Below are 26,536 nucleotides of genomic sequence, written 5' to 3'. Positions count from 1 at the left end.
GTAGACCGACTGCTGTTTCTAAGCCTTTCACCTGCTTGCCTGTTCTCAAGTCTCAAATACCCCCTTTTCATTTCACAGTGTCCTGCGGTCCCTTGAGTTTCACTCTGGTTTTCTCTTGTTGACAGAACAGTGAAAGTAAGGAACTGAGGAGTCTGTTACCAGGGGTTGTGAGAGTCTGAGAATATGGGCCTCACCTCAGAAAAGTCCCCTGATCTCCACACCTTAGTTTACATGCCTAGTTTCAATCAATTTGTGGAGCTGAGGCTTAAACTTATTCCTAATTTATAGACAATTGAACAAAGAAAACTAAAGATGCTGTTTGAAATTCTTTCTTTGAATACATAAAAAGGTCTGTACTTGGCATTTATCAGGAAAGAAAAAGCATTTAAGTTTTTCTACATGATCTGCTTTTTATAATCAATCTCACCTTTTTTCACTTCACTGAACATTGGTCTATTACACGCTTTTGCCATTTTTTTGGTCATATAATAAAAACGGGGAAATCTTGCATGTTAGGCCCTAAGACCTCTGTCTTGGATATTTGAGCTACTTCACCAGATCCACCTTGACTGAATGTAAATGTGGAACCAGATCAGATCTCCGGTGATTTTTTGCAGAGATTTGTGTATGTGCAAACGTAAGTGTCCTAATCGCTGATTGTTGTCATGGTTTGGGTCATAAAGCTCCAATGACAGGAAACTAGAAGACTCCAGGGCAGCAGTGGCTCAGGGGGTAGTTGACCTCCTAACCAGGTCGGTGGTCCGATCCCAGTCTTCCCCCTATCGCGTGCTGAAATGCCCTTGGGCAAGATACTGAACCCGACGTGCCGCTGACAGCTGTCCCGTTCCCATAGTAAAAGAGCCGGCCATAGGTGAATGTGTGTGTGTCTGAATAGGTGACTGGCAGAAAACTACAGTAAAGCACAATGTGTCATCAAAACTAGAAAAATGCTTTATAAATACAGATTAACCATCCCTCCCCAAAAACTGTCTTTTACTTGTTTAATACTTTATTCAATTGTAATCTTTACTGTGCAGAGCAGGGAGTGTTTGTGTGTGTGTGTAACAGCAGAATTTTCACACCCACCTCCTGACCAGACAAAGGTTGTGTCACTTACATCTCAGCCTAAGTAGCGTTTGTATAATCGATTTGATGACATCACTGTGGGTTTGAAGCCAGGCTGCCCTCAAATGCAGTTGTGACATGGAGATCGAATCGTATGGGTTAAATATCACTGGTGGACTTTGTAGTGAGGTCAGAGACAGTGTCAACTAGCCAGACTTTTTTGAAACAATTACTGCTTATTATGCTCTGGATTTTTCATAAAGGGAGAAGTTTTATTAACTACAGAAAACCCAAATATTTTCATGTCTGTAACATATAAGTATGGGATGTTTTACGCTCCAGCATAAAGAAATGGTTTCCCCAGAACCAGGACCTCAGCATGATCCAACCGTTGGTATGAACTGGTTCCAACATATGATCGGAGGCCTGACACCAGAGGAGCGGAGGCTGTTGTAACAGCACATTAATGGCCACAGCTGTAGTCAACATCCACATGCAGGTGTAATGCTTTCGTCCATATATATATATATAAATGCTAAAATAAAGACAGATGCAGCTCAAATTTTATTCACATTTATTTTTGCTTTTAGTGTGCTCACAGAAAATTAGAACACCTTAAGCAGAAAAGTTTAATAGCATTTTTTGTAAGCAAAGTTACATTCCATCTCTAAGTCAAATTGGCCAAAGCTTCTCCAGTATTTACAAAAGGAAAGGAAAGAGAGAGACAAGATGCTGCACAAACATATGCATCTGATAGGTTTCAGTACATTTTGTCAAAGACCACTGAAAAAAGCATTGCCTGCTGTAATCAAAAAAACATACCACAGTATATAAACAGTTAACCATTCCACTTATCACAGCTTGGTTTTTGAATTCAAAATTGGTGACGTTCTTTTCCGGGGTGACTTTTTATTTTTATTTCTTGAGTTGGTTGTTATCTTACAAAAAAAGAGCGGGTGGAAAAGAGAGCTGCTGTCTTCATGTGCTTCTTGAGCTCCAAATTTCATTTTGTACAATAATCACAGTTAAAAACACCCCTCCTATACATACTTACATTTTTTATTAAGGTCATGAAACCAACAATAAACAATAAAGCCTATACAACTTGTATTTCTACTGAATCACTGACTGGAACAGCTAATGAGAAGTGAAAAGCTCCTATGAGTTTATATGTCCTAAAAAACCCTAACCCTGGGATGCTTCTGTCGTCTTATCGCAGGAATGACTTAGTGTTGTAAACCGCATGGTGTATGTAGGTGTTGGTATAATCGTTTTTAAGACTACTCTTTTCATAATAGTCTGCTGCACATTTCCCAGGACCCCTCCTCCCTCCCTGAACTCACCTCCCGCCTTCATTTACAGTTCAACCCCCTGTCTCCTTCATACCACGGGCATGTCCATACCATTCTGTTTACATTTTGTATAAAAATTCAAAAAGAAAATTTTAATACTGATGAAAAAATATATGGCAGAGTGTGGATGTAATAAATCTGCTGTACGTTTTGAAGCCACCCATCGTCCCAGCCCGAATGAATGGAAGTAACAATGGACTGAGATGGGTTTTGTGTGGAGAGGGGGATGGAAACCAAAAATAAAAAGTAAAGAAAAGCTTTAAAATATCCCTGCTTGTAGACAAGTTCTTCAAAGCCCTGGCATCACTCCCACATACAAACAGGGAAATGTTCTTTGATTATCTTTTTTTCATCCTTTTTTTGTTTTAATTTCTTCCTCTCGTGAACTTATTCAGCAGCCTCTGCAGCAGGAGCCTCCGCTGATGCTGCTTCCTGTGAGGCGGGGGCGGCCTCCTCTGTTTTGGGCGCCTCCTCGACTGTGGGCTCAGCCGGCTTCTCCTCTGCCTTTGGCTCCTCAGCAGGAGCGACCTCCTTGGCCTCCTCCACTGGCTTCTCTGCTGCTGCTGCTGCTGCCTCTGGCTTGGCCGCTACCTCCTCCTTGGCCTGCTCGGCAGCAGGTGCGGCCTGCCCCTCAGCGGGTTTGGTCTCCTCGCTAGCGACTGCTGCTGCTTCCTCTGTGCCCTCGGCCTCTTCTGTGGATGCTGCTGGATCCGCTGCCGCCTCCTCGGTCTCGGCTCCGTCTCCCGTCTCCTTCTTGGTTTTCTTGAAAGAAAACCCGCTCAACTTGAACGACTTCTTGAAGGAGAACTTCTTCTTCTTCTTCTTGGGGGTCTCGTTGCTGGTTGAAGGCGTGGCACCATCCTCCGCTTTCGCTGCCTCTCCCTCGGCAGGAGCAGGGGACGCCAGCTCTACCTTTTCTCCATCGGCGGCCTCGGCCTCAACGGGGGCGGCCTCGGCGTTCTCAACCTCCTCCTTGGGGCTCTCCTCGGCTGTGGCGCTGCCGTTGGCCTGCACCTCCTCTTTGCCATTCTCAGCCGCCGCAGGAGAGGCATCCCCATTCACTTTAACATGGCCGTTTTCCTAAAAAAGAGAAACAACATTTGTTACTGCCATGTACAGAGCTGGCATGGGTTCAGAACTCAACCTGGACAGTGCCACTGATGGACACCAGGGGCAGCAGACACCATCGAATCAGCAGTGACAAAAGCAGCGCTCCCCTCCGGCCTGGAGTCAACTTCTAGTTTCAACTTTTGAGAGCAAATAGACGCTTGACACGGGAATTAAACGCGCACAAAAGGTTGGTCACGTGTGAGACTAGGATAATGCAACGTGTTTCCCCTTTCTCTCCGGATCTCGTTCACATGCTGAGCGCAGTGCCTCCAATGGGTCGCAAGGGGTCGGTACGAGGCAGCTCCAACTGTGGAGCGGCGGAGCGAAGCAGCTGCTCATTAAAAACGCAGATGCTCATTAGTTCATCACAGGGCGCACACTCACTTCCTGAGAAATGTATCACATCTCAACCAGTTTGATAAATATCTTAACTTTTAGAATCGGAGGCCGCTCCCAGCAGAACAACCTCCTCTCTCTCCGGGGCGCATCACTGGCTCAGATACGCGCTCTCCTCCTGCATGGCACACACACACGCTCACCGCCTTCTCCACTTTCTAGTCGCGCATCTGTAACAAAAGGCGTGGTGCTCCGGGCGCACTCGGCCTTTTGTTGGCGGCATCTCGTCTCATTCAGCAGCTTCCAAATGACGATCGCGAGGCGACTGCACGATCCGCTTTTTCACAATCACCCCAAACAATTCATTTTGGGGAGGGGGGTCACCAATCAGCCGTTCAGCGCATGGCGTCATTCAAAGCGTGTGGTTCGGAGGGATCGGCAACAAAAGCGGTTCCTTCTTCATCTCGACCATAAATCGTATTTGGTCACGTTTCTTTCATTCATCGGCGCAATTTTACGCACAGGTTTCCGCGGCGAGGACATTTCAAACGATCAACTGTTGCTCATTCAGTGGCCTATAAAGTATTCATTACAAAATAAAAACCATTAGTAGTTTCCATTTTGTTTTAACTCTCGCCGCAGATCGCCATTCAATCCAACCACAATTACGCACGGATTGCGCCCCCAGTGCGCGGACCCCCCCACCCCCTCCCTCTCCCAGCGATGGATGGAAGGAGCTGGATGTTAAAATATCATTTACCTGTCCGTTGCTTTTGGTGGGTGAAGCAACAGCTTCCCCGGGCTTCTCCGCGACAGTTTCAGCCTTTCCAGCTGCCTTGGCAAATTGCGTTCCCATGCTTTGCTCCAACAAAGAAACTCTGATCCCCCTAAAAAAAAATCCGAACAAAGACCCACAAGCCTCTTTGTTGAACGCTCTTCTTCACTGCTGTCTCCCCCTCTCGCTCTCCCCTGTGCACAAAGGGAAGATTCACGGGGAAAATGTAAAGCAAAGTCCGCCTGGAATGAGCAGAGGGGTTTTTAATAGCAGGGACGCGCTGGCAGGTGAGGAGCGGTAATAAAATCCCAGACCGGTGGCCGTGTCGCTGTAGGCAGGCTGCAAAATGGAGAAATTTCCCTTGTTGCTAATAAGATGCCGAGTCCAACGCCCAAGTGCAGAGATGAATGGAGGCTCCGGGCGATGACGGCACCGCACTCACACTCAGCCAATCACAGCCCCCGCTCCGGGAGAGGGCGGGGCTTTGGGGAAAGGGAGTGAACAATAGATTGTGGCGCTGCATTCAATGTACGTAGGAATAATCACAGTTCAACCAGCTACATTGGTTTAATTATCATGTCACAAAAATAATGGCTTTCATCATTCATTTTAAAAATGAACCAAATGAAAAGTCTTCCATATAAGAATACATTCCAGAAATATATTTGTGGTTCGTCTTCTTTACACTCTCACTTTTATCTCATCTGAATGTGATAGTATAAACTAAACTTGTCCTCTGTCTAACTTCCTGGAGCTATAATTTCAGTTTGCACACAAGATCTGACATGTAGGTGTCGCAAGATATTAGACTCAGTAGAAAGCGAATCCATTCAGATCCACTTGGGTATTAGGACACTTTAACCTACAGACTGATTGGACTAAACATAAATTAACTTGACCGTTGGTCATTGGGAACCATGTGGACCAGTAAACATTTCTAGAATTCAAAGGATTCTTTATGTTTCACAGGTGAAATGCTGTGTTCTACCTGAAAATCAAAATGCAGAATCTGAATTTCACGGTGTGGGATAGCAAAGATAAAGTACGCCTTAATTTTGTGAATTTTAAATTCATGATCCTTACTCTGAATTGGATCTCTGTTTTTACAATTTTAGTTTGCCTTGAATGTAACACTTAAGACCATAGAATCATCTTATTGTGGCCACCACTGTTTTGGTTTATTAACCACACGTTTCAATTAAACAACAGCACTTAACATCATTTTCATATGTTATGAAACACTTTCAGGATGTTTATTATGATGCATTTGTTTACAGAGAATTCAATGTTAGAACACAGCTGTAAATCCTCTGCAGGATTCACCGCGAGTAAGAATCGCATACGCAACAGATGCAAAAATGGGGTTAGGTATTAGACATAAAGAAAACAAATTGCTCAGGATGAAAAAGCGGTGCCACACAAGTAGAAGGCACCAGCTGTCTGTTGATCCACCCCTCACCTAGAATTTATAGTTGTTGTGACGTGTCTGGGCACTGGGCATGTGTGAAAGGCAAATGTGGAGAAAGTGTGGACCCAGTGTGGAGGCTGAGATTGACTCCAAGTGATATGCCATCATTAACTGATGCTTAACCGCAAGGGACAAGAGTAAGTTTTCAAAGCAGCGTGTTTGTCAAACCACTTGTTTGAAAATACTTTCGCCTCAATCTGCATCATCGTCCACATCCCAACTACTGGACCAAAAATCTGATCAGCTGTGGATAATGTTCCACAAAGTGATGTTTGGGCAATACTTTCATGGAAACAGCTCTCTTAACCTATATCTATGGTACCAAATATTGGCTTCAAGGAAAGCAATGGACTTTGTAATGTGCACTGTTGCAACAACTAGTTTGACAATATTTTTAAGGTCCAAAATGACCAGCCAGGCTGGTTCATCTGGGGCACCAACTGTCCAACCAAAAATGGAAGGCTCTTTTCGTGCCCATTTCCCCCAATACTTTTTCTAAGCATGACTGTCCTGGGAACAGCATGAGGACGGTTACCTTTGTCTGTTCACTCGTATGGAAATTTCTGAATGGACTCATTGTAATAGTCAAGTGTGAAATATTTTCAGGAAAATCTACACTTTGAGCCAGTTTGCCAACTCAGATTTAAGAAGTCTTTAGCCATAGGTTTATAATCATAATCCATCGAAATACCCGCTATGAATTCAACAAACTCTTGCATATAGTCATGCACAGATGAACCCCTAGTGGTGCTCAAGCACCTGCCCTTTTGCCCTGGATGAGAAAAGTGCCCCTTCTGCTGGAGCCCAATTTTTTCTTCATTCATCAAAATTTAAGAATAAAAATACTCTCTCTGTCATCACTTCCCCCCAAAATGTGTTTTGATATCTGACGGCGGGAAATTTATTTGAGTTCCTGTGAGAATTTCGCCCTGACATGCTCCGCGGCGCTCACAAGCCCCCGCCGCGCCCCTCCCTCCTCCTCCTTCACTAGAATTATAATCCTGCGACTGTCAGAAATATAGTCCTGCGACTGTCCTGCGACCGCAGACATATCACAAGCCTGGCGGGCTGTGTGAGGCTTGCGTCGCTTTGTCGTATAGTTAGAAAAATTTGTCTAAAGGACAAAACGGCTTTAATTTAACCAACTAATCAAAAAGTAAGCTACCATCTCGCCCCACCTTTACTTTGTCACATGCATTCGGATGGGATCAATCAAACGTCTAACACAGAATCCGAAAAGATTGAACACTGTGTAAAAGGTTTCTGCCAGTGTAGAAATACAGTATTTTAAAAGGACAAAGATAGAGCACTGGGAACAGTTACAGTTTCTGTCAAAAGATAATTATCAAGTTTGGCTGGTTTCAGGAACTTTCTCAGACAAACAACAGTTGAACAAGCCCCCGCTGTGTTTGCATGTGTGTGTGTAGAGGTGGTGGAAAGGTGGGGAGCAGTGGGTTGGGAGTGTGCACCGTGCGGTCTAGAAGACCATGTGATGTGCCCCATGGGAAAGGTTGATAGTGCTCAAACAGGTCCCTTAGCCCACATTTGCAATGCAAATCCAAAAAGACAGTCAATTGTCCTCTGCTGCACCGAGATGAGTGGAGCTGGAACAACCAGCCCAGCAATAGCACAGGGGGTTTCAGTTGGCTGCTTTTAAATGTTATCGACTGAATCTCAAAACACCCCGACATCCTAACAGCATTTTCACTTTATTTTCATGACCTGCGGTTCAACCACAGTCATGTAGGTGTGGTCCTGCCTGTGTGTCAATGGACATAAATAAGTGATAATATAAAGCTGCAGCTTCAAAACTTAGCATCAAATGGTCCTCTTACCTTTTCCTCTGGAGCTTTCAACCAAATATTGTGGTCTTCATTGGATTTGACAAACTTCATCCTCTGGTCTTCTCACACGCTGTATCCATTGTCAACAGCTTAATAGACTCAACACCAATCTTAAAAATGACATTACATTACATTTCATTTAGCTGAAGCTTTTATCCTAAGTGACTTACAACTAGTGCGTTCAACCATGAGGGAACAAACCCAGAACAACAAGAATCAAGAAAGTACTATTTCTTCAAGAAAGCCAAACTACAAAGTGCTATAAGTAATTGCCATTTAAGTGCTACTCAATTGTAAGTTTAAACTTTTATTCAAGGTGTAGTCTGAGGTACAAACCACCCAAGTATTGTTGTTATCGATACTGAATACACTATTAAAGTATTCACAGTGTAGGTTGAAAAAAGTATGTGAACCCTGAGGCTACACCCATGCTACAATCTGAGATGTTTGGAAACAATAACAATAGACACTCACAGCCGCTTGCTGATTGGGTCTTTTTATTCCTGGTGTAGCCTTCGCTGATTCGTCTCTTATCACATGACCTTTTACTGGAAGAAAACAACTGGCTTTAGCCTCGACTACAAGAGGTACTGACTCTGTTGTCATTGCCAACAGCTGTCGTGAAGTTAATTTCTGCATTTTACAATAATACATCTGCTTACATGTGTTGGTAAATTTTCTGCAACTAACAACCAAATGTTTCCTATTTACATTGGCAAACGCACGCCCAGTGTATGAGAGCGGTGTGTTAGTAGTGACATGTGGACAGATATGGTTTCATTTTGAAAGGGGTGTTTTCAAATGAAAACGTAGTCGTGTGGATGTAGGCTGAGGTAAACTGATTTCTGAAAGTGTCTTTAAAGAGTTTAAATATTCATTAGTCCACAGTTAGACAAACTATAAATGCAGACTGTTAACTATCAAGTAGGGAGGATGGAGCATCATGAGTTGTGCGGTTTCTGACTCTGGGTGTGGACAACTCGACATCAGGTCAGCTAGAGGGAGAGTTATTTCCCTCAGTTCATCAGTGTATCTTCCAGGAAAATGTCCGGGTGAGTGTGATACGTTCAAACCAGTTCATAGGAGGTTAGGCCAGTTATTAAACCATGGGGTTCAGCTCCTTTTCCAACAACACTGGGGATATGTAATGGGTTAGGGTTAGAAACAAAATATTATAACTGTGTGTTATTAGCTTAAGCATAGCGTGTTTGTCTGTACTTGTGACTTAGATGAAGATCACATTACAATTTATGACCAGTTATTTAAAATGGTTAACATTCTTCTTCTTCCCACTGTAAGTCCACTTTGGTTAGTGGTTATTTCCTGTCAGCTGATTCACTCAATGGTTAATCAGACATACAAGTAGACTTTTTCTGGAAAAAAAACCAACATAAACCACCACTCAGCTAATGGAAAAATTAGTGAAAAGACTTGAGCGAGAGGTTTCACTATCACAAAAGTCTTGACTTAAAGTATGGAAAAGTTGTTAACCTTGGAGGGTGACGTGTTTGAGTCCACAAAACACTTTTGGATTCTCTGGGGGGAAACAGTGATGCAGCCAAAGTGACCCCTTCTTCAGAGATAATAAAACAACAACAACAAAAATAATAATGTTTAAAAAACAGTGTAAATGACGCTGTTTTGAGTTGAATATGAATGTCAGGGCTTCCGGACACTTGGATGACACCACGCAAACAGTATGGAGGTATATGGCAGAGGAGTATGTTATTTTTTTCTGTTCTTTTATTATGTCTGAAGAAGGGGTCCCGGTGGCAATGCTGCTCACCCCTGAAACTCTAGATGTTTTTTTGGACTCAAACACTTCAACCACCCCTCCATTGGTATAGTGGTGAGTAGATAATAAGTGAACTTTCATTTTTCAGTGAAAAATCCCTTTAAAGACTGTCCTCGTGGACTGTAACAACCGTATGGACCATAGCGCGAGCATGCAGTAACTTGTGGTTGGTGCTCCTGTTAGTGTCTGAGGCGCCTGGGTCAGTAAATAGGTTTTTAAACGTATTTTGAGGCCACAAGAGTGAGTGTGGCAACACTCTCAGCATGCCTACATGTCATAAAAACAGCTGAACTATATACAACTCCCACAGTGGTTCAAATGATTTGTGTGTGCTGCCTAAACTTGTCTGAGTGGAAGCGATGCATTTCTCAAAAGGAGGTTGTGAATAAGGATTTATTGTTGTGCTAATTACAGTATATCAAGTTTCAGATGGAAACCAGCTTTTCCCATTAGCTCAGTGATGCTGGGACACCTGGCTGTCATTGTACACCGCTGACTGGCAGCAGATGATGACATCACTGAGACTCTCATGAGTTCCATGTAATATAGGCTACTTGACTACTTCTTTATTTATCTCTTAATGCCACTTTATACATGAGCCCCTGCATTTTTGTGGCACGTATAAAAAAGGCTACTATCAGAATTTGTATCTTTTTGGAAATGATTCAGGTCCCATGTTTTGCAAAACTTAATGTGTTACATTTTATTTAGAAAATAAAAGCTACAACAGAAATGCCAGAAGAACAAAATTCCCGTCATCTTTTGATTTTTGGGGGTTACTCCTAAACAGTGTTGTCACTCATCAGCATCACAGCTTCCAGTATCACAATAGTCATGATGTGTTCACAACAATTCGGTGTTTGCCAACTGATGTGAAGTTTTAGTAAACATGTCTTTGTTTGACTGGACACAGAGCTCAGGATGGCCTGTGACCCAGCTGTCTGTCTGCTGGGTGACAGCCTCTTCCATCTCCGCTCAGTGGCCTGCTCTGTTGTCCGACAACTGAAGTCTGATGCAGTTATTTAATTTCTGCCCATAAACACTACAAGTTAAGCAGCAGTAATTCCCAATCTGCGGCCCTGCTGATAAAATCCTGATTTAATAATCATCCAACACACCCAACATAAATTCTGATAAATGACAGGAGCGGCCAATTAAGAGTTGACGTAAACTCGTAAGAAGACGTATTCTGGTAGGGTCTGGTTTGTCTAGCTTTACTGCCCTCAGCGAGGACCCTCATTGGCTAAGATTACTCAGTACAAACAGGAACACCAAGCCATCAGACACAATCATAATGTGAATTAATATACATTGGTGAGTGTACTGTTTGATGTATCTGGTTTAAATGAATGTAATCAGAACAGAAGATATTATGTATTGTTACAGATTGAACTACCCTGTAATTTATATAGTAGTTAAACTAAACTTTCAATATGATATCGTATTTTCTGCCACTGCAATAAGATATCAGTAACATGCTGGGGCATCATTAAGAACTTTTGACACTTGAACTGTTTGGTGCTGATCAAAATGAATCCTGGGGGTAGAGTGGTTGTCCTTTAACCAGAAGGTTGGTGGTTATCTGCATCTGCATGCCCAGGTTGCCTTGGGCAAGATACTGAACCCCTAAATGGCCCCTCATAGATGTTGAATGCACTAATTGTGAGTCGCTTTGGCATAAAGCGTCTGCCAAATGACGGGTAATGTAATGTAATTCCATTCAGCTCCTTCAGATTCAGGCTCCTCATACTGGGTTGCCTTGAAGTGTTATTAGGAAAAAATGTATTTTTGCACTTTGACAAATCGAAGATTCTGCCGTGAAAAAGATATACATCTGTTATTTTATATTTGTATTTTGTTTAGACAAACCATAAGAATAGAACCTGGTGTATCGCACCTCACTAATACGTTGAAGAAACTTCTCTAAATGATCTTTATAGTACGATCTTAACATTCATTTTACTACAATAACCTGTGTTTTACTGTCATCTCTTTTACTATAGATTACCTCTTTTAGTTTGTTTAAGTTGTATTCTCGTAATGACGTCATTGTCTTGATATGTTCTGGTTTCAACCACATTTCATTGACAAGCACTTTGCATTTTATGCTGTGAAGGGTGTTCTATAAATAAAGCTAAATATTACCATCAACATTAGATTTTGGCAATGTCAGCAAGTAAGGCCTCCGCTACTTGGTTACCACTGTGAGCCATTTTCATCAGCATTAAAAGATTTAACTAACACATAAACAACCCATTGGTGCTGCTTCCCTAAATAAAACCACCCCTGCCTGAATGTCACACAAATTGGTAAGCTGACCAAACTCGGCGGACACGGTGTTGGCTAAACTCGGCTTGTTTGATGTGAACGGTGCATAAGGGCAGAGTCCTCTATGGGTCCTATTTTGCCAACCTGCACCCTCTCCAATTATCTGGAAATCAAATCTTCACCTGACCCGTTTCCATAAACCTTTTGACCTGACACGTTGATTAAACACACAGTCACTCAACTTAAAACTTCATCTTGATTGTACTCACTTGCACGACATGTGAGACTTTCAGCTGTTATGTATCCACACTGATACACTTTAATTTTAAAAGATAAAATGATCTCTGACGGTTCGGATACATCCAGACATCCAAAGCTACTTTCCTGCTGCTTTCAGTCAGCTGCTACCTCAGTTCTGGCCTGATGATAAGTTGAGTGCTGAGGGGACATCTCTTGCACTTCTGTCCAAGGGTTTCTCACATGCAGATCTCAAGGAGGTGTCAGGGTTTTCCCTGTTTAAGTATTTTTTTGTGTAGATTCTATGACTTTTGCTTCAGGTTAAGTTCAGGGGATGTCGCACCTTGTTAAGCCCTACGAAGCAAATTGTGATGTGTAAATATTGGCTTTACAAATAAATCGTGATCAATTCATTAATGCATCAAAATAATTCTCAATAAAATAAATCAGGATGACTCATTAGGGTAAAAAATAGATTTTTCTTACATTTATTTTAAATTCTCATTTGCGTTTCATTTCTTTTTCCCACACTGGAGCATTAAGATAAACATGTTTTTAGATCTTACACCAAATATTTAAAGGTTATCTGTCAGGTGCCAGAATCTGCCTCTGGGTATGTGATAATCTCATTTCAAACAAAAGATTTAATAAATGCAAATAATAAAATAAAATAAATAAGAGGTGACCAGTATCTTGTGTCCTCAGCTGATATAAACTTGACACGTGCATTTGCTGAGGCTGCATAATAAAGATGGTGAATAAAACACTGTGAGTCGTGACCACTATGCACACTGCTGTCTCATCACCACCAAAGATGTTTTCAGTCCAACCAGCAAGTCCCAGGCCTTTTCTTTTTGAGTGTATGTCCTCAGGCAAAACCTCTTTGGTGCCTATGTAAATTTACTGTCTTGGCTAAAATGTTACACAAGCCATTTAAGTCCAATACACACTAGGGACAGTTTGAGTTAATAAGGGACCAGAACTCAGTGTACTACCAGACTAATTGATGTACTGCTTATTCAAATGCAGCCTGCTGCAAATGAACAAAGCTGCATGAAGTGTTCTGCCATATCGAGAGGTAAGAATGTTCTTACCCGAGCCTGAACACACCACGCTGCCTTCATAGCCTCCACCTGACTCCGTTTTTTGTTCCAATGAGTCGTAGTGGAGCCACACAGATTAGTAGATTAACTGAACTATCAAATCAAATCGAAATATTATTTTTGTAGCACATATTCACAAATGACAATTTAACTCATCAGACTTAACAAGGAGCAACATCCTGCACCCTTAACCCTTGAGAAGTGTGAGGATTTATAGCTTGGTCTTAAACTATCGCTGGATTTGATGATTGGTTGAACTGGTTGTGTTGCCTTGTGCCTGATTATTTTCCTGATCAAGTGTTTGTTGGGAAAATAAGACAAAAGAGAGCTTGAGATTCAGCCGTTGGAAAAGCAAACACAACTGTCTGAATAAGGTTTCAGATCCTCAGCGACGAGCTCGCTCACCACAGAACATGTCTGCTCATTGTCTCTGACAGTGTCTTAAAACAAGTTAAAATGATAGCATGCTTTACTTTCTAGGAGATGATACAGAAGTGGAAACAAATAATCACAGTAAATATTCTGAAGACTTTGCTTTGTTTCAACCAGAAGTACATAACATTTGTTGCGGTTGCAGCTTCTCAAGAGTGAGAATTTGCTCTTTTCTTAGTTTTTGGAGTGTGTCAGGGTTTAGAAGGTGTTAACTTTTTTTTTTAGATAACCGGCAACGAAAATTATAACTAAACACAGCCCTAACATGAACATATAATAGACTGGGATTGAACAGGGACACAATTGATATGAAACTGTGTTTACACAGATCAAGATAGTTTTTGTCTTTTCCTTCAGCCCAGGGGCCCCATCCTCAAACCCTCAACACTTTTCCTTGCTGGGGAATGTGCAGAGAACTGGGGAGAGAGTTGGAGGCACTGAGTGATAGAGGGATTTGAATGGCGTCGCACAGAACAGCAGGGAGGAGCCCATTGACCTGTCTGAAAGGGACAGGGACAGGGGAGAAAAGAGCTCTTTAAAACTCAATCTGGCCAAGCGTAAATGTTTGTCCTCAGCTTTTCTGCTGCCATTACAGGAATGCTATTAGCCGGGCCTATTGTGCCTTGTGGGAATAGCCTGAGTCAACCTGGCTGCTAAGACTGGAGATTTGTCTACGTGCTTGGTTTACAAAAGGTATAGGAATCGAACACTCGGACCCGCACAAAAGCTGCCGAAACGTGATCTTCTTTCTCACAAGCTAAAGTTCTGTGTGAGGAGGGAGAGGGAGCTGCTTCCGCTGGCTTGTATAATTGCAGGTCTCCACTCCCCACTGTGCTCTGGCCCCAGTTCCTGCTTCCATCGCTTTGTTTCTTCCTCTGCTCAGGTCCCCCACCCTGACTGGGAGCATTCAGGGAGTATCACCGTCTGTTTTGGGTGTGTCTATGTACTCTACTACACAGATGGCGAATCAGGCACCATGCAAGTAAAACACCACGCTGGGATTATCAGTGACTTCATGCTCCACACAGCACTTTTATTTGCATATACCACGTGTTTGAACAAAATAAGGGCTGCTTTGCCTTGTGTGGTGGTGGTGTGTGTGTGTGTGTGTGTGTGTGTGTGTGTGTGTGTGTGTGTGTGTGTGTGCGTGTGTGTGTGTGTGTGTGTTCGAGTGTGTGCTGGGGGTAGTTACCGCTCCACTTGTCTGCTATGTTACTCAGAATTAAACAGTAAACAAGTTGCCTCTGCCCACAACTTTACAATCATATTTGAATTAGAACAACTTATATCTTATAACTCTTCTATAAGTTCATCCGAAATATAAAATTTGTCACTGAAGTGATTAGTTGATAAAAAGCCATCGATCTGCTGCTGTGATAATGTTCAACTAATCATGTGCCATTTTTCAAGCATAGTATATGAGGATTTTTACATAACTAACAACTGAATATCTTTGGGTTAAAGTTGCTTGCTAAGACAAAACAAGCTATTTAAAAAGTCTGCATTTGCTGTGGGAAATCATTTTATGTCTAATATGTATTTTCAATGATGACATTTATCAATGATGACATTTATCAGCAAAATGATCCCCGATTAACAAGCCTAACATTTACAGTTTCTTACCGCCTCTTTTAATTAGATTTTACAGAAATGATGTTTTTTTTTACATTAAGAAAATTGTTGAGAACCTCATGCTTCTGTCATGAATGACAGAAGTTTGAGGTATGTATACATGTAAAATGCTACATTGTTTTACTGGGGATTCTGGCTTATTTCTTGGCTTTGACCAGTAACATCCTGGAGCTTCCATTCGCTGCTTTTTGTTTAGATGAAACTAGATGTCAACATTTTGTTAATCAGTGAGCGTCGGAGTCAAGCAGTTTCCTGTTGTGTCCACTCCTTCTGCCTGAGATTCATACCACTCCACATCGAGTGGTGTCACTTGTCTCATATGACCCTTCTACAGACAATGAATATGTGTATTTTCAAATGCAGGTAACTGGAAAACTAAGTTTATAACTTCCTTGGTGGAGGTAATAAACTGCCATGGGACTTTAAAAAGCTCAATTCTAAGCATCAAGCAAAGAAAACATTTCCTACATCTGTGAGTGAGGTCAACTGCATCCCCAAAAAATGCTCCATCAGTTTACTGCAGATATTCTCCCTAAACGGTCACCTGGAAGTAATAATGGTAAGGAATAGTCCATGCATGTTCTCAAAGTTTGTACGGCTGCATCCTTTTAACCAATCCCCAAGGCTAAACACCTGCACCGCACAGCCTCCTCCACAACCTGTCTAATAGCAGGTCAGGAGAGCGGGCGAAAGTGATGGGTGAAAAGCTGTATTTAGTGGCTGAGAGCAGAATAAATCATTGACAACGTGCACACAGTTAGGGAGAGGAACCCACAGCTGATCCGATAGAAGTCGAATCAATCATATTTTCTGACGTGTCTGAGTGATCATTTATCGTTCCCCCTTTGAGGATGTGATTTAAAGCAGGCGAGAGAGTGTGAGTTGTGGTGTGTGTCTGTTCTGCTGGGCTGTTGTTTGTGTGTGTGTGATGATAAGACTTTTGTCTGTGTGGATTGCTGTGTCAGCACAGACTGCAGCCACAGTGATGCCACTGGCTGACACATGCAGCCGGAGCGGCGCGTGTGTCACAGAGTGGATGTTTAGTCTGTGCGCCACATGCCCAGCATATAAACTGCAAAAATAAATCTGTCATAAAAGCTTTGGTGCTCCCTTCTAAAACTCTAAGTGATCTCAAACCCCTCACTAGTTGATGCTTTTTCCATTCTGGCTTCAGTGTGACGGGACACTTTCTGTCATGAACGTAATCGAATGGATCACATAACAACGTCTGCTTGAAAAAAAAAGAAGTTTTAATCTAATCTTGATTAATTGCTATCTGCATATCAACAAAGACAAATTAAATAGCCGATAGCTTATACAGTTGAGCCAATGCGTTCCGCCTCTTTTGTTCACCACACAGACTGTTTACCTGCAGGCAACCAAAGCTGCTCAAACATGCTCAAATGTGATTGGTCAAAGTAGAAAACGAAACCAGAAGGACCCAAAATATTGTCGCTCACAGAGGGATTCTGCATATTTACATGAACAATCTGTTTATAGAGTTTAGGTTGATCATAACTACTGTAGGTGCTCATCACATCAGTTTCTTTGCTCAGATCTGCAATCAGCTTTTTTATCCCTCTGTTATAACGGTCATTGTGACCTTTATAATAGTTCTCTTTTGTCCATAATAATGTGATGACACAACCCCAAGTTGAAAGTCTGACACTCTATGTGGAGATGGTGGTATAGTGCTGAGGATAGCTGCCTTCCAAAAAGTTGACCTGGGTTTGATTCCCATTTGGATTTGCTATCCAACATGTGTGTTGGGATGACAGTCTAAGTTCATCTCTTCACACCTCCATACAGGAGATGTTGTCACTGTAATAACATATCCAGTGGTTGAGTCCATGTATGCCCACTAATGTTTCAATCAGCAAAGTGAATACCAACCACTAAATTGTGATTTATCATTCAGTAGTGTGATAAACGCCTTACCCTGATTGGCTCGTTGCCTTTGATGGTTGGGATAGTTGGTTTATGTATGTGGTGATTTGTTAATTAGGATAAGAATATCAGAGTAACCCAAGTCCATGCCTGTGCTTGCATCCCGTGGAAACAGTCTAAGTAAAACTATTATTATTATATTTATATTATTTTCAAACTGTAATATTTATCCAGTAACAGGAGCAAACAACCCCATGACAAATAATGCACATTTTATAATGGTGGCACCCTCTGGCCTGCACTATCTGCTAAATTAGCTGTTCCAAGTGACAGCCTACAAAATAAACTACTGGCCCACAGACTCCTTGCAAGACAAGAGAAGAATCGTCCAATTTTCATAAGTGTGGACTGAGGAATAGTTGCATAATTGTGTGGTTGTCTCACTCTATTTAAAGTGTGTGGGCCACTAGGGATGCAAAATGTTAGCAAAATGCCCAGAAGTTAAGTGAAAATGTTCAAATAATATTGTCCCATTTCTGGGTGGAAAAACTATGCAAGAGTAGTCTTATATGTCACTTTGTATTACTAAGCTGGCCAGGCTGCTTTAAAAATAATACATAAATGGCAAAAATTCAGAGTATACACACTTTTCCAGGCATCACAACATCACTGTATCTATTCTTTAGTCAGCGGCCATGGACCAGGAGGTAGAGAGGGTTGTCCAGTTACCAGAAGGTCTGTGGTTTGATCGTGGGTTAGGTACTCGTGTAAGCAAATGCGGTATGACTGGGTGGATGTGCCTTGTAGCGCTTTGAGAGTCTTTATGACAGTACGGCACAATATAAATACAGTCCATTTACTATTTAACATATCTCTTTATCGACAGTGTCACTGTTCAGATCTGGTATTCATTCTGAAAATGAATAAATAAAAAACATTTGTCCCCACATGTCTCCAGTGATCAGATCTCACTTCCCTGCTCTGTATTCAAATAAACACATCCATTATTTCTGTTTGCAAAGACCAAATGATGTGGTTTTTAGCCACTCTGAGTTTACAAATATTTCCATGATCAATGTGAGTTTGTGTGGCTGTGCGAGGGAGAGATACAAAGAGGGAGAGAGAGAGAGCAGAGCCAGGAGGGGCTGAATCAATACACAGTTTTACAACTAAATAACTTTATCCATTTGAAAAAAATTAAAATCATTATGTGCTGGTAGTTGTTAATATAGTGGTGGTGGCCACAAATAAATCTATACAACTCTGAGATGTGTGAAAATACCTAATTGTGAAACTTTAGCACGTCAGATGATATCAGCTGAGGAGGTGGTCCCTCGATACGTCCACACCCGTACTTACTGCTGTGCTCCCGTGATCAAATCACTCAGGAGGGATGTTAATACCCGGTCAAGTGTCAAAGTGGAGACTTGTCTGGTTAGTTACACTCCCTTTTCCATCCCATGGACTCGTCACAATCCAAAAACCCAGCATGTCACCGATCAGTTGACCTCAGAGCTGTGAGCTAGTTAACAGCTAATGTGCTTTGCTGCACAGATGTTTTTTGAAAGTGATATCTGAAGTGAATATAGTGATGTCAAGCCACATGAGCACCTCAAAAAATGTGAAAGTGTTCTCCTACTTAGGCTCCTTTTCCAAAGATCAAACAACACCGGCTAACAGCTGGCTTCTGTTTGAAATGGGAATTTTAGTGGGTTCACCTACAAATGTTGTGTAAAACAGGTATTTGATAAATGAACAGTGGGCTGTGTGAACTGATGGGACTGAGACTGTTAACTTAATTTGCTATCGTGAGCCACATTAACTGGAAGTGAAAACGCAAAACTGGAAATGGAAGAAACAACAGAAATGAGTTGGCCACATATGGTTTAGAATAAAACTTTTAGCACCATCAGGTCCTTAAGGTTGTAGAGATGGAAAGACTTCTCAAAATGAAGATTACCGACAGAAATGCATCAAAATTAATAATCAACTGTCAGTTTAAGATATAAGGTCTTTGAGTTGTCAGTGTGCTGATCCAGCCCAATACAGTTTCCTTCCTCAAAGTCCTGGACTGGGTTTACATGTCTGCAGTCGCTTATTTTATCGTCCTTCAACCAGTTGCTCCCAATTAATGACAAACGCGTGGCGAGCAGCTCTGACCCTGGCTTCAGTAAACAGGACTGCTGCTGTGTGCGCTGCATCAGATTAGCAGCATTTGTAGCAAGAATGTATGGGTCAGCAAGAAACTGGACCAAAATCCCAACTGTGAACCCCCCTAGGCCTCACTCATTTCAACTTCGAGGACCTCCTGCTGCGTCAGGCCAACAGTTTGAGCTGTTATTGGATGTCTTAAGGGTCTGCTCCCCGAAATGTGCCTCATTCATCACTGTTAACGATTGCAGTAGTTTTACTGACGTTTAGTGTTGCACTGGGGATAATCTGGACCACATCACCCTATGTGGGGACAACATATGATTAGAACACATCTTGTATTCCAAAGTGTTGCTCCTATATGTGAATTGGCTCGAGGGCAATTCTTGTGGGTTTCAACATGTCACCTGCACTTTATCCTACTTTCAACTTATGTTTGGTAATGATGACTCAGTCACCTGCATTTGCTTCTTGATTGGATCTCATCAGTCATGTCGCAACGTCTACCAGCAGTGAATGCAAAACATTGCTAACACTTCAGGCCGATTCGTGGTTCTGTGTCGAAGCTAAGCAGTAAGCGCACGGGCCTACGCCATTGTGAGCTTTTATAGTTGTGCGTTGGTGTTTGTGCATCGATCTACAATTGAGCTTCTTAAACTCTAGTAGGCGTGGAGCCAAAGCGCTAGAGGCACTTTGCTAATGTGTTAATTTCTTCTGGTTTCTGGTCCTGTTATTTATAAATTCTCTGGTTAACCGTTCGACGAGAGCTGATAGATGTTAAAGAGCAAGTACTTTTTCTTACCAAAACTGTAACAAAGAAAAGAAAGACGTCTTAGGAGATGGTCTGTACGAAATTCCGGAAATACTGTCTGTCTGGCTTTTCACCATTGCTTTCTTTGTTCATCATAAGCACCAATCTGCTATTCTCACAAGCACATGCATTTCAGCTCAAATGCTTTACGTGTGTGGCTTTGACAAACCTCTGGTGTTAGTAGAGTAAGTCTTCAGCTGCCAATCAACTGTACCATAGTAATCAGTGAAGGAGTGGTTTTGACGTCCATATTTTACAAGTAAGTGCTTCTCTGGTGGGGTTTTTTTAAAGGTTTTTTAGAACTTTTCTTGAAGTAAGCTTGGACAATACTTTCTGTGAAAAATCTGTTGGGATAAACTTTTGGCTCAATTATGCAGATCATGACCATGCAAGTGAGAATAATCTGAAATGTATTCCAGACTTGGCATAAGATAGTTGTCAAATGTTTGTAAATTGTTTCTTTTGCTAATACTTTAGCTAAGTTCTGCAGTTTGGTATAGTTAGATTGATTTTGTGCAGATTCCTGCAGGGTCCAAAAAGATGAAGCGAGATCAGGAAAGTAATGCATTGGCTATAGATCCTCTGGATATTTTACCTTTTACTTATATTTGGATCCATAATGGATCCAGCCATCAGAATCCACACCAAATCCTACTACTTGTGTGAATTGATGTTGTTGTAAGTCATATTATTATAATATTTGCAGATTCAGAACCAATTATGGCAACAAAAAGCATTAAGTTATGCATCTTTTGACTTTCCACTCACTCACGCCAGCTGTTGGGCTGTTGGGGTGTATACAATGACCTGGGCATGTGGAAGACATCAGCTGAGTAGTTTAATCTGATCCAGGTAGGTCAGGGTGGTGGGTGCCAGGGCTCCTGTGCAGGTCTCTGTATTGCGTGTTTCTTTTCATCGGTTACTGATAATCACTCAGAGGCCAGCTGGGGAGGGGTGAGGGGGATCTGAGAGGAAAGGCTCTGTGGCTGGCAGCCAGCTGGCAGCGTGCGAGCCTCAGAGGGGTTGTTTTGGGTGTTGGAGGAAGCACAGTTCCTGGATATGTGCTCCAGGCCACAGCACTGCCCGGCTGCACCTGGTATTTTTACACCAACAGGGATTGTGGCTGTAGTTCAGCTCAGCCCACATTCATAGCACACAATGTTGTCAATCCTGCTTTAACTAAATGTGCAACAGAAAATTATGTAATAACGAGAACCTCAGACCTTGTAAAGCCATCTGTTGACTGTTTGTTAATGTTAGGGTTTGCAATTTTGCAGTATTATCCATATTATTATCAAATTGTTTAATGCTAACAGGCTGAGTTGACTAAAGCAAGATGCGATCAAATGTGGAAACAATATATTTTGCAGAAATTAACAGACAAACTTACAAATGAAACTAGAGGAGTCTAGGGCTTCAGCCAAAATCAGAATCTGAAAAGGAAGGTCTATGAGCTTATATTATTTATATTTTTATATATTATATTTTTTGTGCAGGGGAACAAACTGCAAAACAACAGTGGCAAGCACCGACACAGGGTGTGTAAAAAATACAGACGTCACATATTATTTTTTAAGATAAGAGCAAATCAAGTTCTCTTTCGGTGCAATCTTCTCGTTCATCGTGTCACCACAAAAAACTAGGAAAGGAATCAGGAATGAGGCCAGTCCAAGTGGTCTGTTACAAAGAGACACGTTCACCTTAATGTGTGGCTTATGTCGGTTTATTGGAACGGACTTGTACAGAAATAATTGATATAAATCTCTTGGGTTGAACTTCACACCTCTCAGGTTGGCCCACAAGCCAGCTCATGATAGATTGTCACAGTAAATGTGTGCAACAAATGAGATGAGGAATATATTGTCAGTTTCACAGTGAAGCCATTTCACAAAAGTCATCACGGGAAGGACGCATGAAAATAACTTGTGTGTTCTCCAGAAGTTAGACACATTGTGGTCCCAGCTGCATGTCTTTTAACTAAATCAAATCCAGACAGAGTGCAGGTATGGGAACATGTTGGCTCCAGGTGCCAAGAGGTCCTATAGCCTTGATTCTCTAATCCATTGGACCTGGCAGTGGTGGAATTTGAATTAGGCTATGCATGCTTTTACTTTGTTCTGGTATTTAAAAAAATAACACTGGCAGACCTGTGATTGATTTATGGTTCCTAAGAAGCACCTATTTCTGTGAACCAAGACAACCATGTCAAGCTAACATTACAAGTCATTTGGCTGACGCTTTTGTCCAAAGCAACTTACAATTAGTACACTCAATATTTTATTTACAAGAGATATAAAGCATGGGAAATAGATCAGTTTGTGCATCACACCAACATGTGATCAGTTACATCAGACTTACACACCCACATGCAGTCACCCACAACTCCATATACACACGATTTTCTACAGCAATGTTCTTCTTCATCTTCTTATTTATCAGTTTCTTGATGGGTGGCAACCAACATCAAGGTGCATTACCGCCATCTGCTGTGTCTTCTTCTTCTTCTTCTTCAATCTTTGCTTCTCGGTCTCCTTGCCGAGATCCGACATATGCAATGTTCTTGCCATCGACTACTCACTGGACTACAGGGCTACACTGCTTATGTCTTTGATACATGCACACCAAGATCAAAGAACAGTTTAAATCGAACCAGCTTTCTGTTAGCAATGCGGATACAAGTCCACAGGAACACAAACAATTTCTCTGAACATCGCATGCCAGCTGTTCCATTCATCTTCACCTTTCTTTTGTTATACATATTTAAAAGGATGTATATGTTGTTCTGGGACTTTTTTTTTCTTTTTCCATTGACTTGTTTTAGCATTGCCAATGCTAACGCACTTAGAGAATACATTATCTCTGAAGAAAGAACAGCAGTTTTAAAACATCCTGAATGTCTGATTAGTTGTCCTCAGTATGTTTCCTGATTTGTGTGGTCTAAGAATGCCATGTTGTCCAGATTTTAAGATAATGGAGATCCTGCAAATACACTATACTGCGATCCATGGGATTACATAAATAATGAATGCAAAGTCAATATTAAGCAGAACTCTAGATACCAGCAGGAACAGGAGGAAATGATTTCCCTCCACAGACAGAAATCAATGAGCTCCTCTGCATTAGCTTCTGTTCACAGGTTTTATTTATAGGTGAAGAGAGGAGATTAAAGATACAACTGATGAATACAGACGTACTACACAAGGTGCTTTGTGTTTAGGGCAGTCTGTTGAATATCCCCCTATTGAAATAGAAAGAAAGCCTTAAAAAATCTCTCACACACACACACGCACACACACACACACACACACACACACACACACACACACACACACACACACACACACACACACACACACACACACACACACACACACACACACACACACACACAATGCTTAAGACAATACCATGCCTTTGCAGCAACACTGGTGTGCAGGTTAATTATCACAATGGTTTCTGAATAATACTTTTCTGTCCATCTACTCTGGATTAGAAGCTCTAATCTGTCAAATATGAGCTGCTTGCTTTTTAATCCAAGGTTTTGTTTTTGGTCAAACATTGTATTTGTATGGATAATTAAATTTGAAAAGATCATGGCCTCCTGTCAAACTTCCCAGAAAACGGCCCTGCGCTTATCCTTCTTGGTGACTTTAACATCCCGACCGACAAGTCATCTGACCTATTACTTTGACTGTCTTCTTTTGCTCTCTCACTCAGTCCTTCCCCTCCTACTCAAAAAAACGGTAACCACATTGACTATATTTTCACCAGAAACTGTTCGACATCTAACCTCACTGTAACCCTGCTTCATGTCTCCGACCACTTCTTTATCTCTTACTCTCTCCCACTTTCTCCAACTGACAACCCTACCACATCAAATAAAATTTGATTGATTGATTGATCAACAGAGTCTGTACCTGTCCGTCGCAACAGTCGTTCCCTCTCTCCTTCCTCTAGCCTCCTCTGTTTTATCAGCCCTCCCTTCCACTGACTCTTTCTCACTCATGCATCCTAACTCTGCCACAGACATTCTACTTTCTACTCTGTCCTCCTCTCTTGATTCTCTCTGTCCTCTTATGTCACGACAGGTCTGCAAGTCCTCCCCAGCTCCTTGGTTGTCTGACTCGGTGCGTGCCGACAGAGCCACTATGCGAGCATCAGAAAGGAAATGGCTGAATCTAAACACCCGGACGACCTGCTCGCTTATCAGTCTCTTCTCTCCTCTTATTCTGCCTCTATTTCCGCAGCCAAAAGCACTTTTTACCAAACTACAATTCAATCCTCATTTTCTAACCCCAAAAAACTCTTCTCCATCTTTTCCAACGTCCTTGACCCCCCCACTCCCCCTCCTCCTTCCTCCCTTCTACCAAGCCACTTTGTCAACTATCTTGCAAAAAAGATAAATGACATACGCTCCTCGTTTTCTGATCCTCCTTCTATAACTACATTTCCATCAACTTCATCTTCATCCCCTTTGCTTTCCTCTTTCACTCCCCTGTCTCCCAATCAAGTTCTTACCTTGGTAACCCCCGCCCGCCCGACCACCTGCCCCCTTGACACCATCCCTTCTCACATTCTCCAGTTGATCGCTCCTGACCTTCTTCCTTTTCTCACCCATTTTATCAACATTTCCCTGTCAACTGGCTGTTTCCCTAATTCTCTGAAGGAGGCAAGAGTAAATCCTCTCCTGAAGAAACCCACCCTCGACCCGTCTGAAGTAAATAACTACAGACCTGTCTCTCTTCTTCCCTTTGTTTCCAAAACTCTCAAGCACACTGTCTTTAGTCAACTCTCCTCCTATCTTAACCACAATAACCTTCTTGACCCTCACCAGTCTGGTTTGAAGGCAGGTCACTCAACTGAGACTGCCCTCCTTGCTGTCTCTGAGCAACTTCACACTGCTAGAGCTGCCTCTCTCTCCTCTGTCCTTATCCTTCTAGACCTCTCTGCTGCATTTGACACAGTGAACCACCAGATCCTTATTTCCTCCCTTCAGGACCTGGGTGTCTCAGGTTCTGCTCTCTCCCTGCTCTCTTCGTACCTCAATGACCGCACTTATTGAGTAACTAGGAGAGGATATGGTTCAGGCTCTGGTCATCTCACGTCTAGACTATTGTAACTCCCTCCTGGCAGGTCTACCTGCTAGCGCCATCCGACTTTGCAGCTCATTCAGGATGCAACGAGTGACTGGTATTTAACCAACCTAAATTCACTCACACTTCTCCGCTCCTCCGCTCCCTTCACTGGCTACCAGTGGCTACATCCAGGACATGGTCAAACGTTACACCCCAGTCCGTTCACTCCGCTCTGCTTCAGCCAATCGGCTTGTTGCTCCCTCACTGCGAGCTCTACACTCATCAAAATCACGACTGTTTGCTGTCCTGGCTCCTAAATGGTAGAATGAGCTCCCCATCGACATACGGACATCAGAAAGCTTACACATCTTCTGCCGCAAACTCAAAAACACACCTCTTCCGACTATACCTTGAATAAAACTTTTATAACTAATAACTTAGTAGCACTTAAATGGCACTTACTTATAGCACTTGAATGCACTTATTGTAAGCCGCCTTGGATAAAAGCGTCAGCTAAATGAAAAATGTTAAAATGTAAATTTACATTCATCCATAATCTTTCTAGAGTTCCTTCCACTGGGGACACACACTTTCCTTGTGTTGACTGAGAATGGCCTGTAGCAACTTTGGTGTGTTTGGCTCTAACAGCTGCAAACCTGTGGCAGCTCCTGAAAAACCCCTCCTCGGCATTCCTCTTACTGAAGATAAGAAGTGATGCTGCACAGCACAATGAGCACATTATGTCCCGTTACGCTTGTTATTCTCTTTGACGGATAGAAGGGAATTCTTCGTTATGTGACACACTTGCACTGCTGCTCATGCCTGGATTTAACCCCACATCTGCGGCCACTTTTCTCCGAGGGGCTTATGGGAAACAGGTTGAACATGTGCCCTCCGTGCTCTGCAGATCACCAGAACTCTTTCAGTCGACTAGAATTAGACAGTTAATCTCAATTGTTTTTTTCCATCCTTGACAGGACCTCTTAGACGTCTTTCTGTTGTACTCCATCAGAGCCTAATTGTGAGCGCTGTACGACAGGGAATGTGAGCTCTTCCCCTTTTTCACTCAAGGGCATATGTACATATTCTCTGTGGAATGCCGGAAAGGCATTGTTGTCTTCTTTTGAAAGGTCTTCCGAGGTCTATGGATGTTATGTTCCCAAGCCCTCCGCATAGAGCAACTCACAGTCCACTA

General features: G+C 42.2%; 1 protein-coding gene across 1 annotated transcript; it reads right to left on the bottom strand.

Moving 5' to 3' along the window:
• Positions 1 to 1,622: 1,622 nt before the first annotated feature.
• On the bottom strand, positions 1,623 to 5,067 carry marcksa (myristoylated alanine-rich protein kinase C substrate a). The gene is made up of 2 exons (XM_053444863.1): positions 4,624 to 5,067; positions 1,623 to 3,497 (listed from the first exon to the last, which is right to left on the bottom strand). Exons 1-2 carry the CDS (start codon positions 4,717 to 4,719, stop codon positions 2,805 to 2,807), a joined length of 789 nt encoding a protein of 262 aa, XP_053300838.1. The 5' UTR covers positions 4,720 to 5,067; the 3' UTR covers positions 1,623 to 2,804.
• Between the last annotated feature and the right edge of the window lie 21,469 nt (positions 5,068 to 26,536).

This window comes from Pleuronectes platessa, chromosome 17, assembly GCF_947347685.1.
Source record: "Pleuronectes platessa chromosome 17, fPlePla1.1, whole genome shotgun sequence".
Taxonomy (NCBI): domain Eukaryota; kingdom Metazoa; phylum Chordata; class Actinopteri; order Pleuronectiformes; family Pleuronectidae; genus Pleuronectes; species Pleuronectes platessa.
The sequence above is the reverse complement of the archived record's forward strand: the minus strand, read 5'-3'. Positions and strand labels throughout refer to the sequence as shown.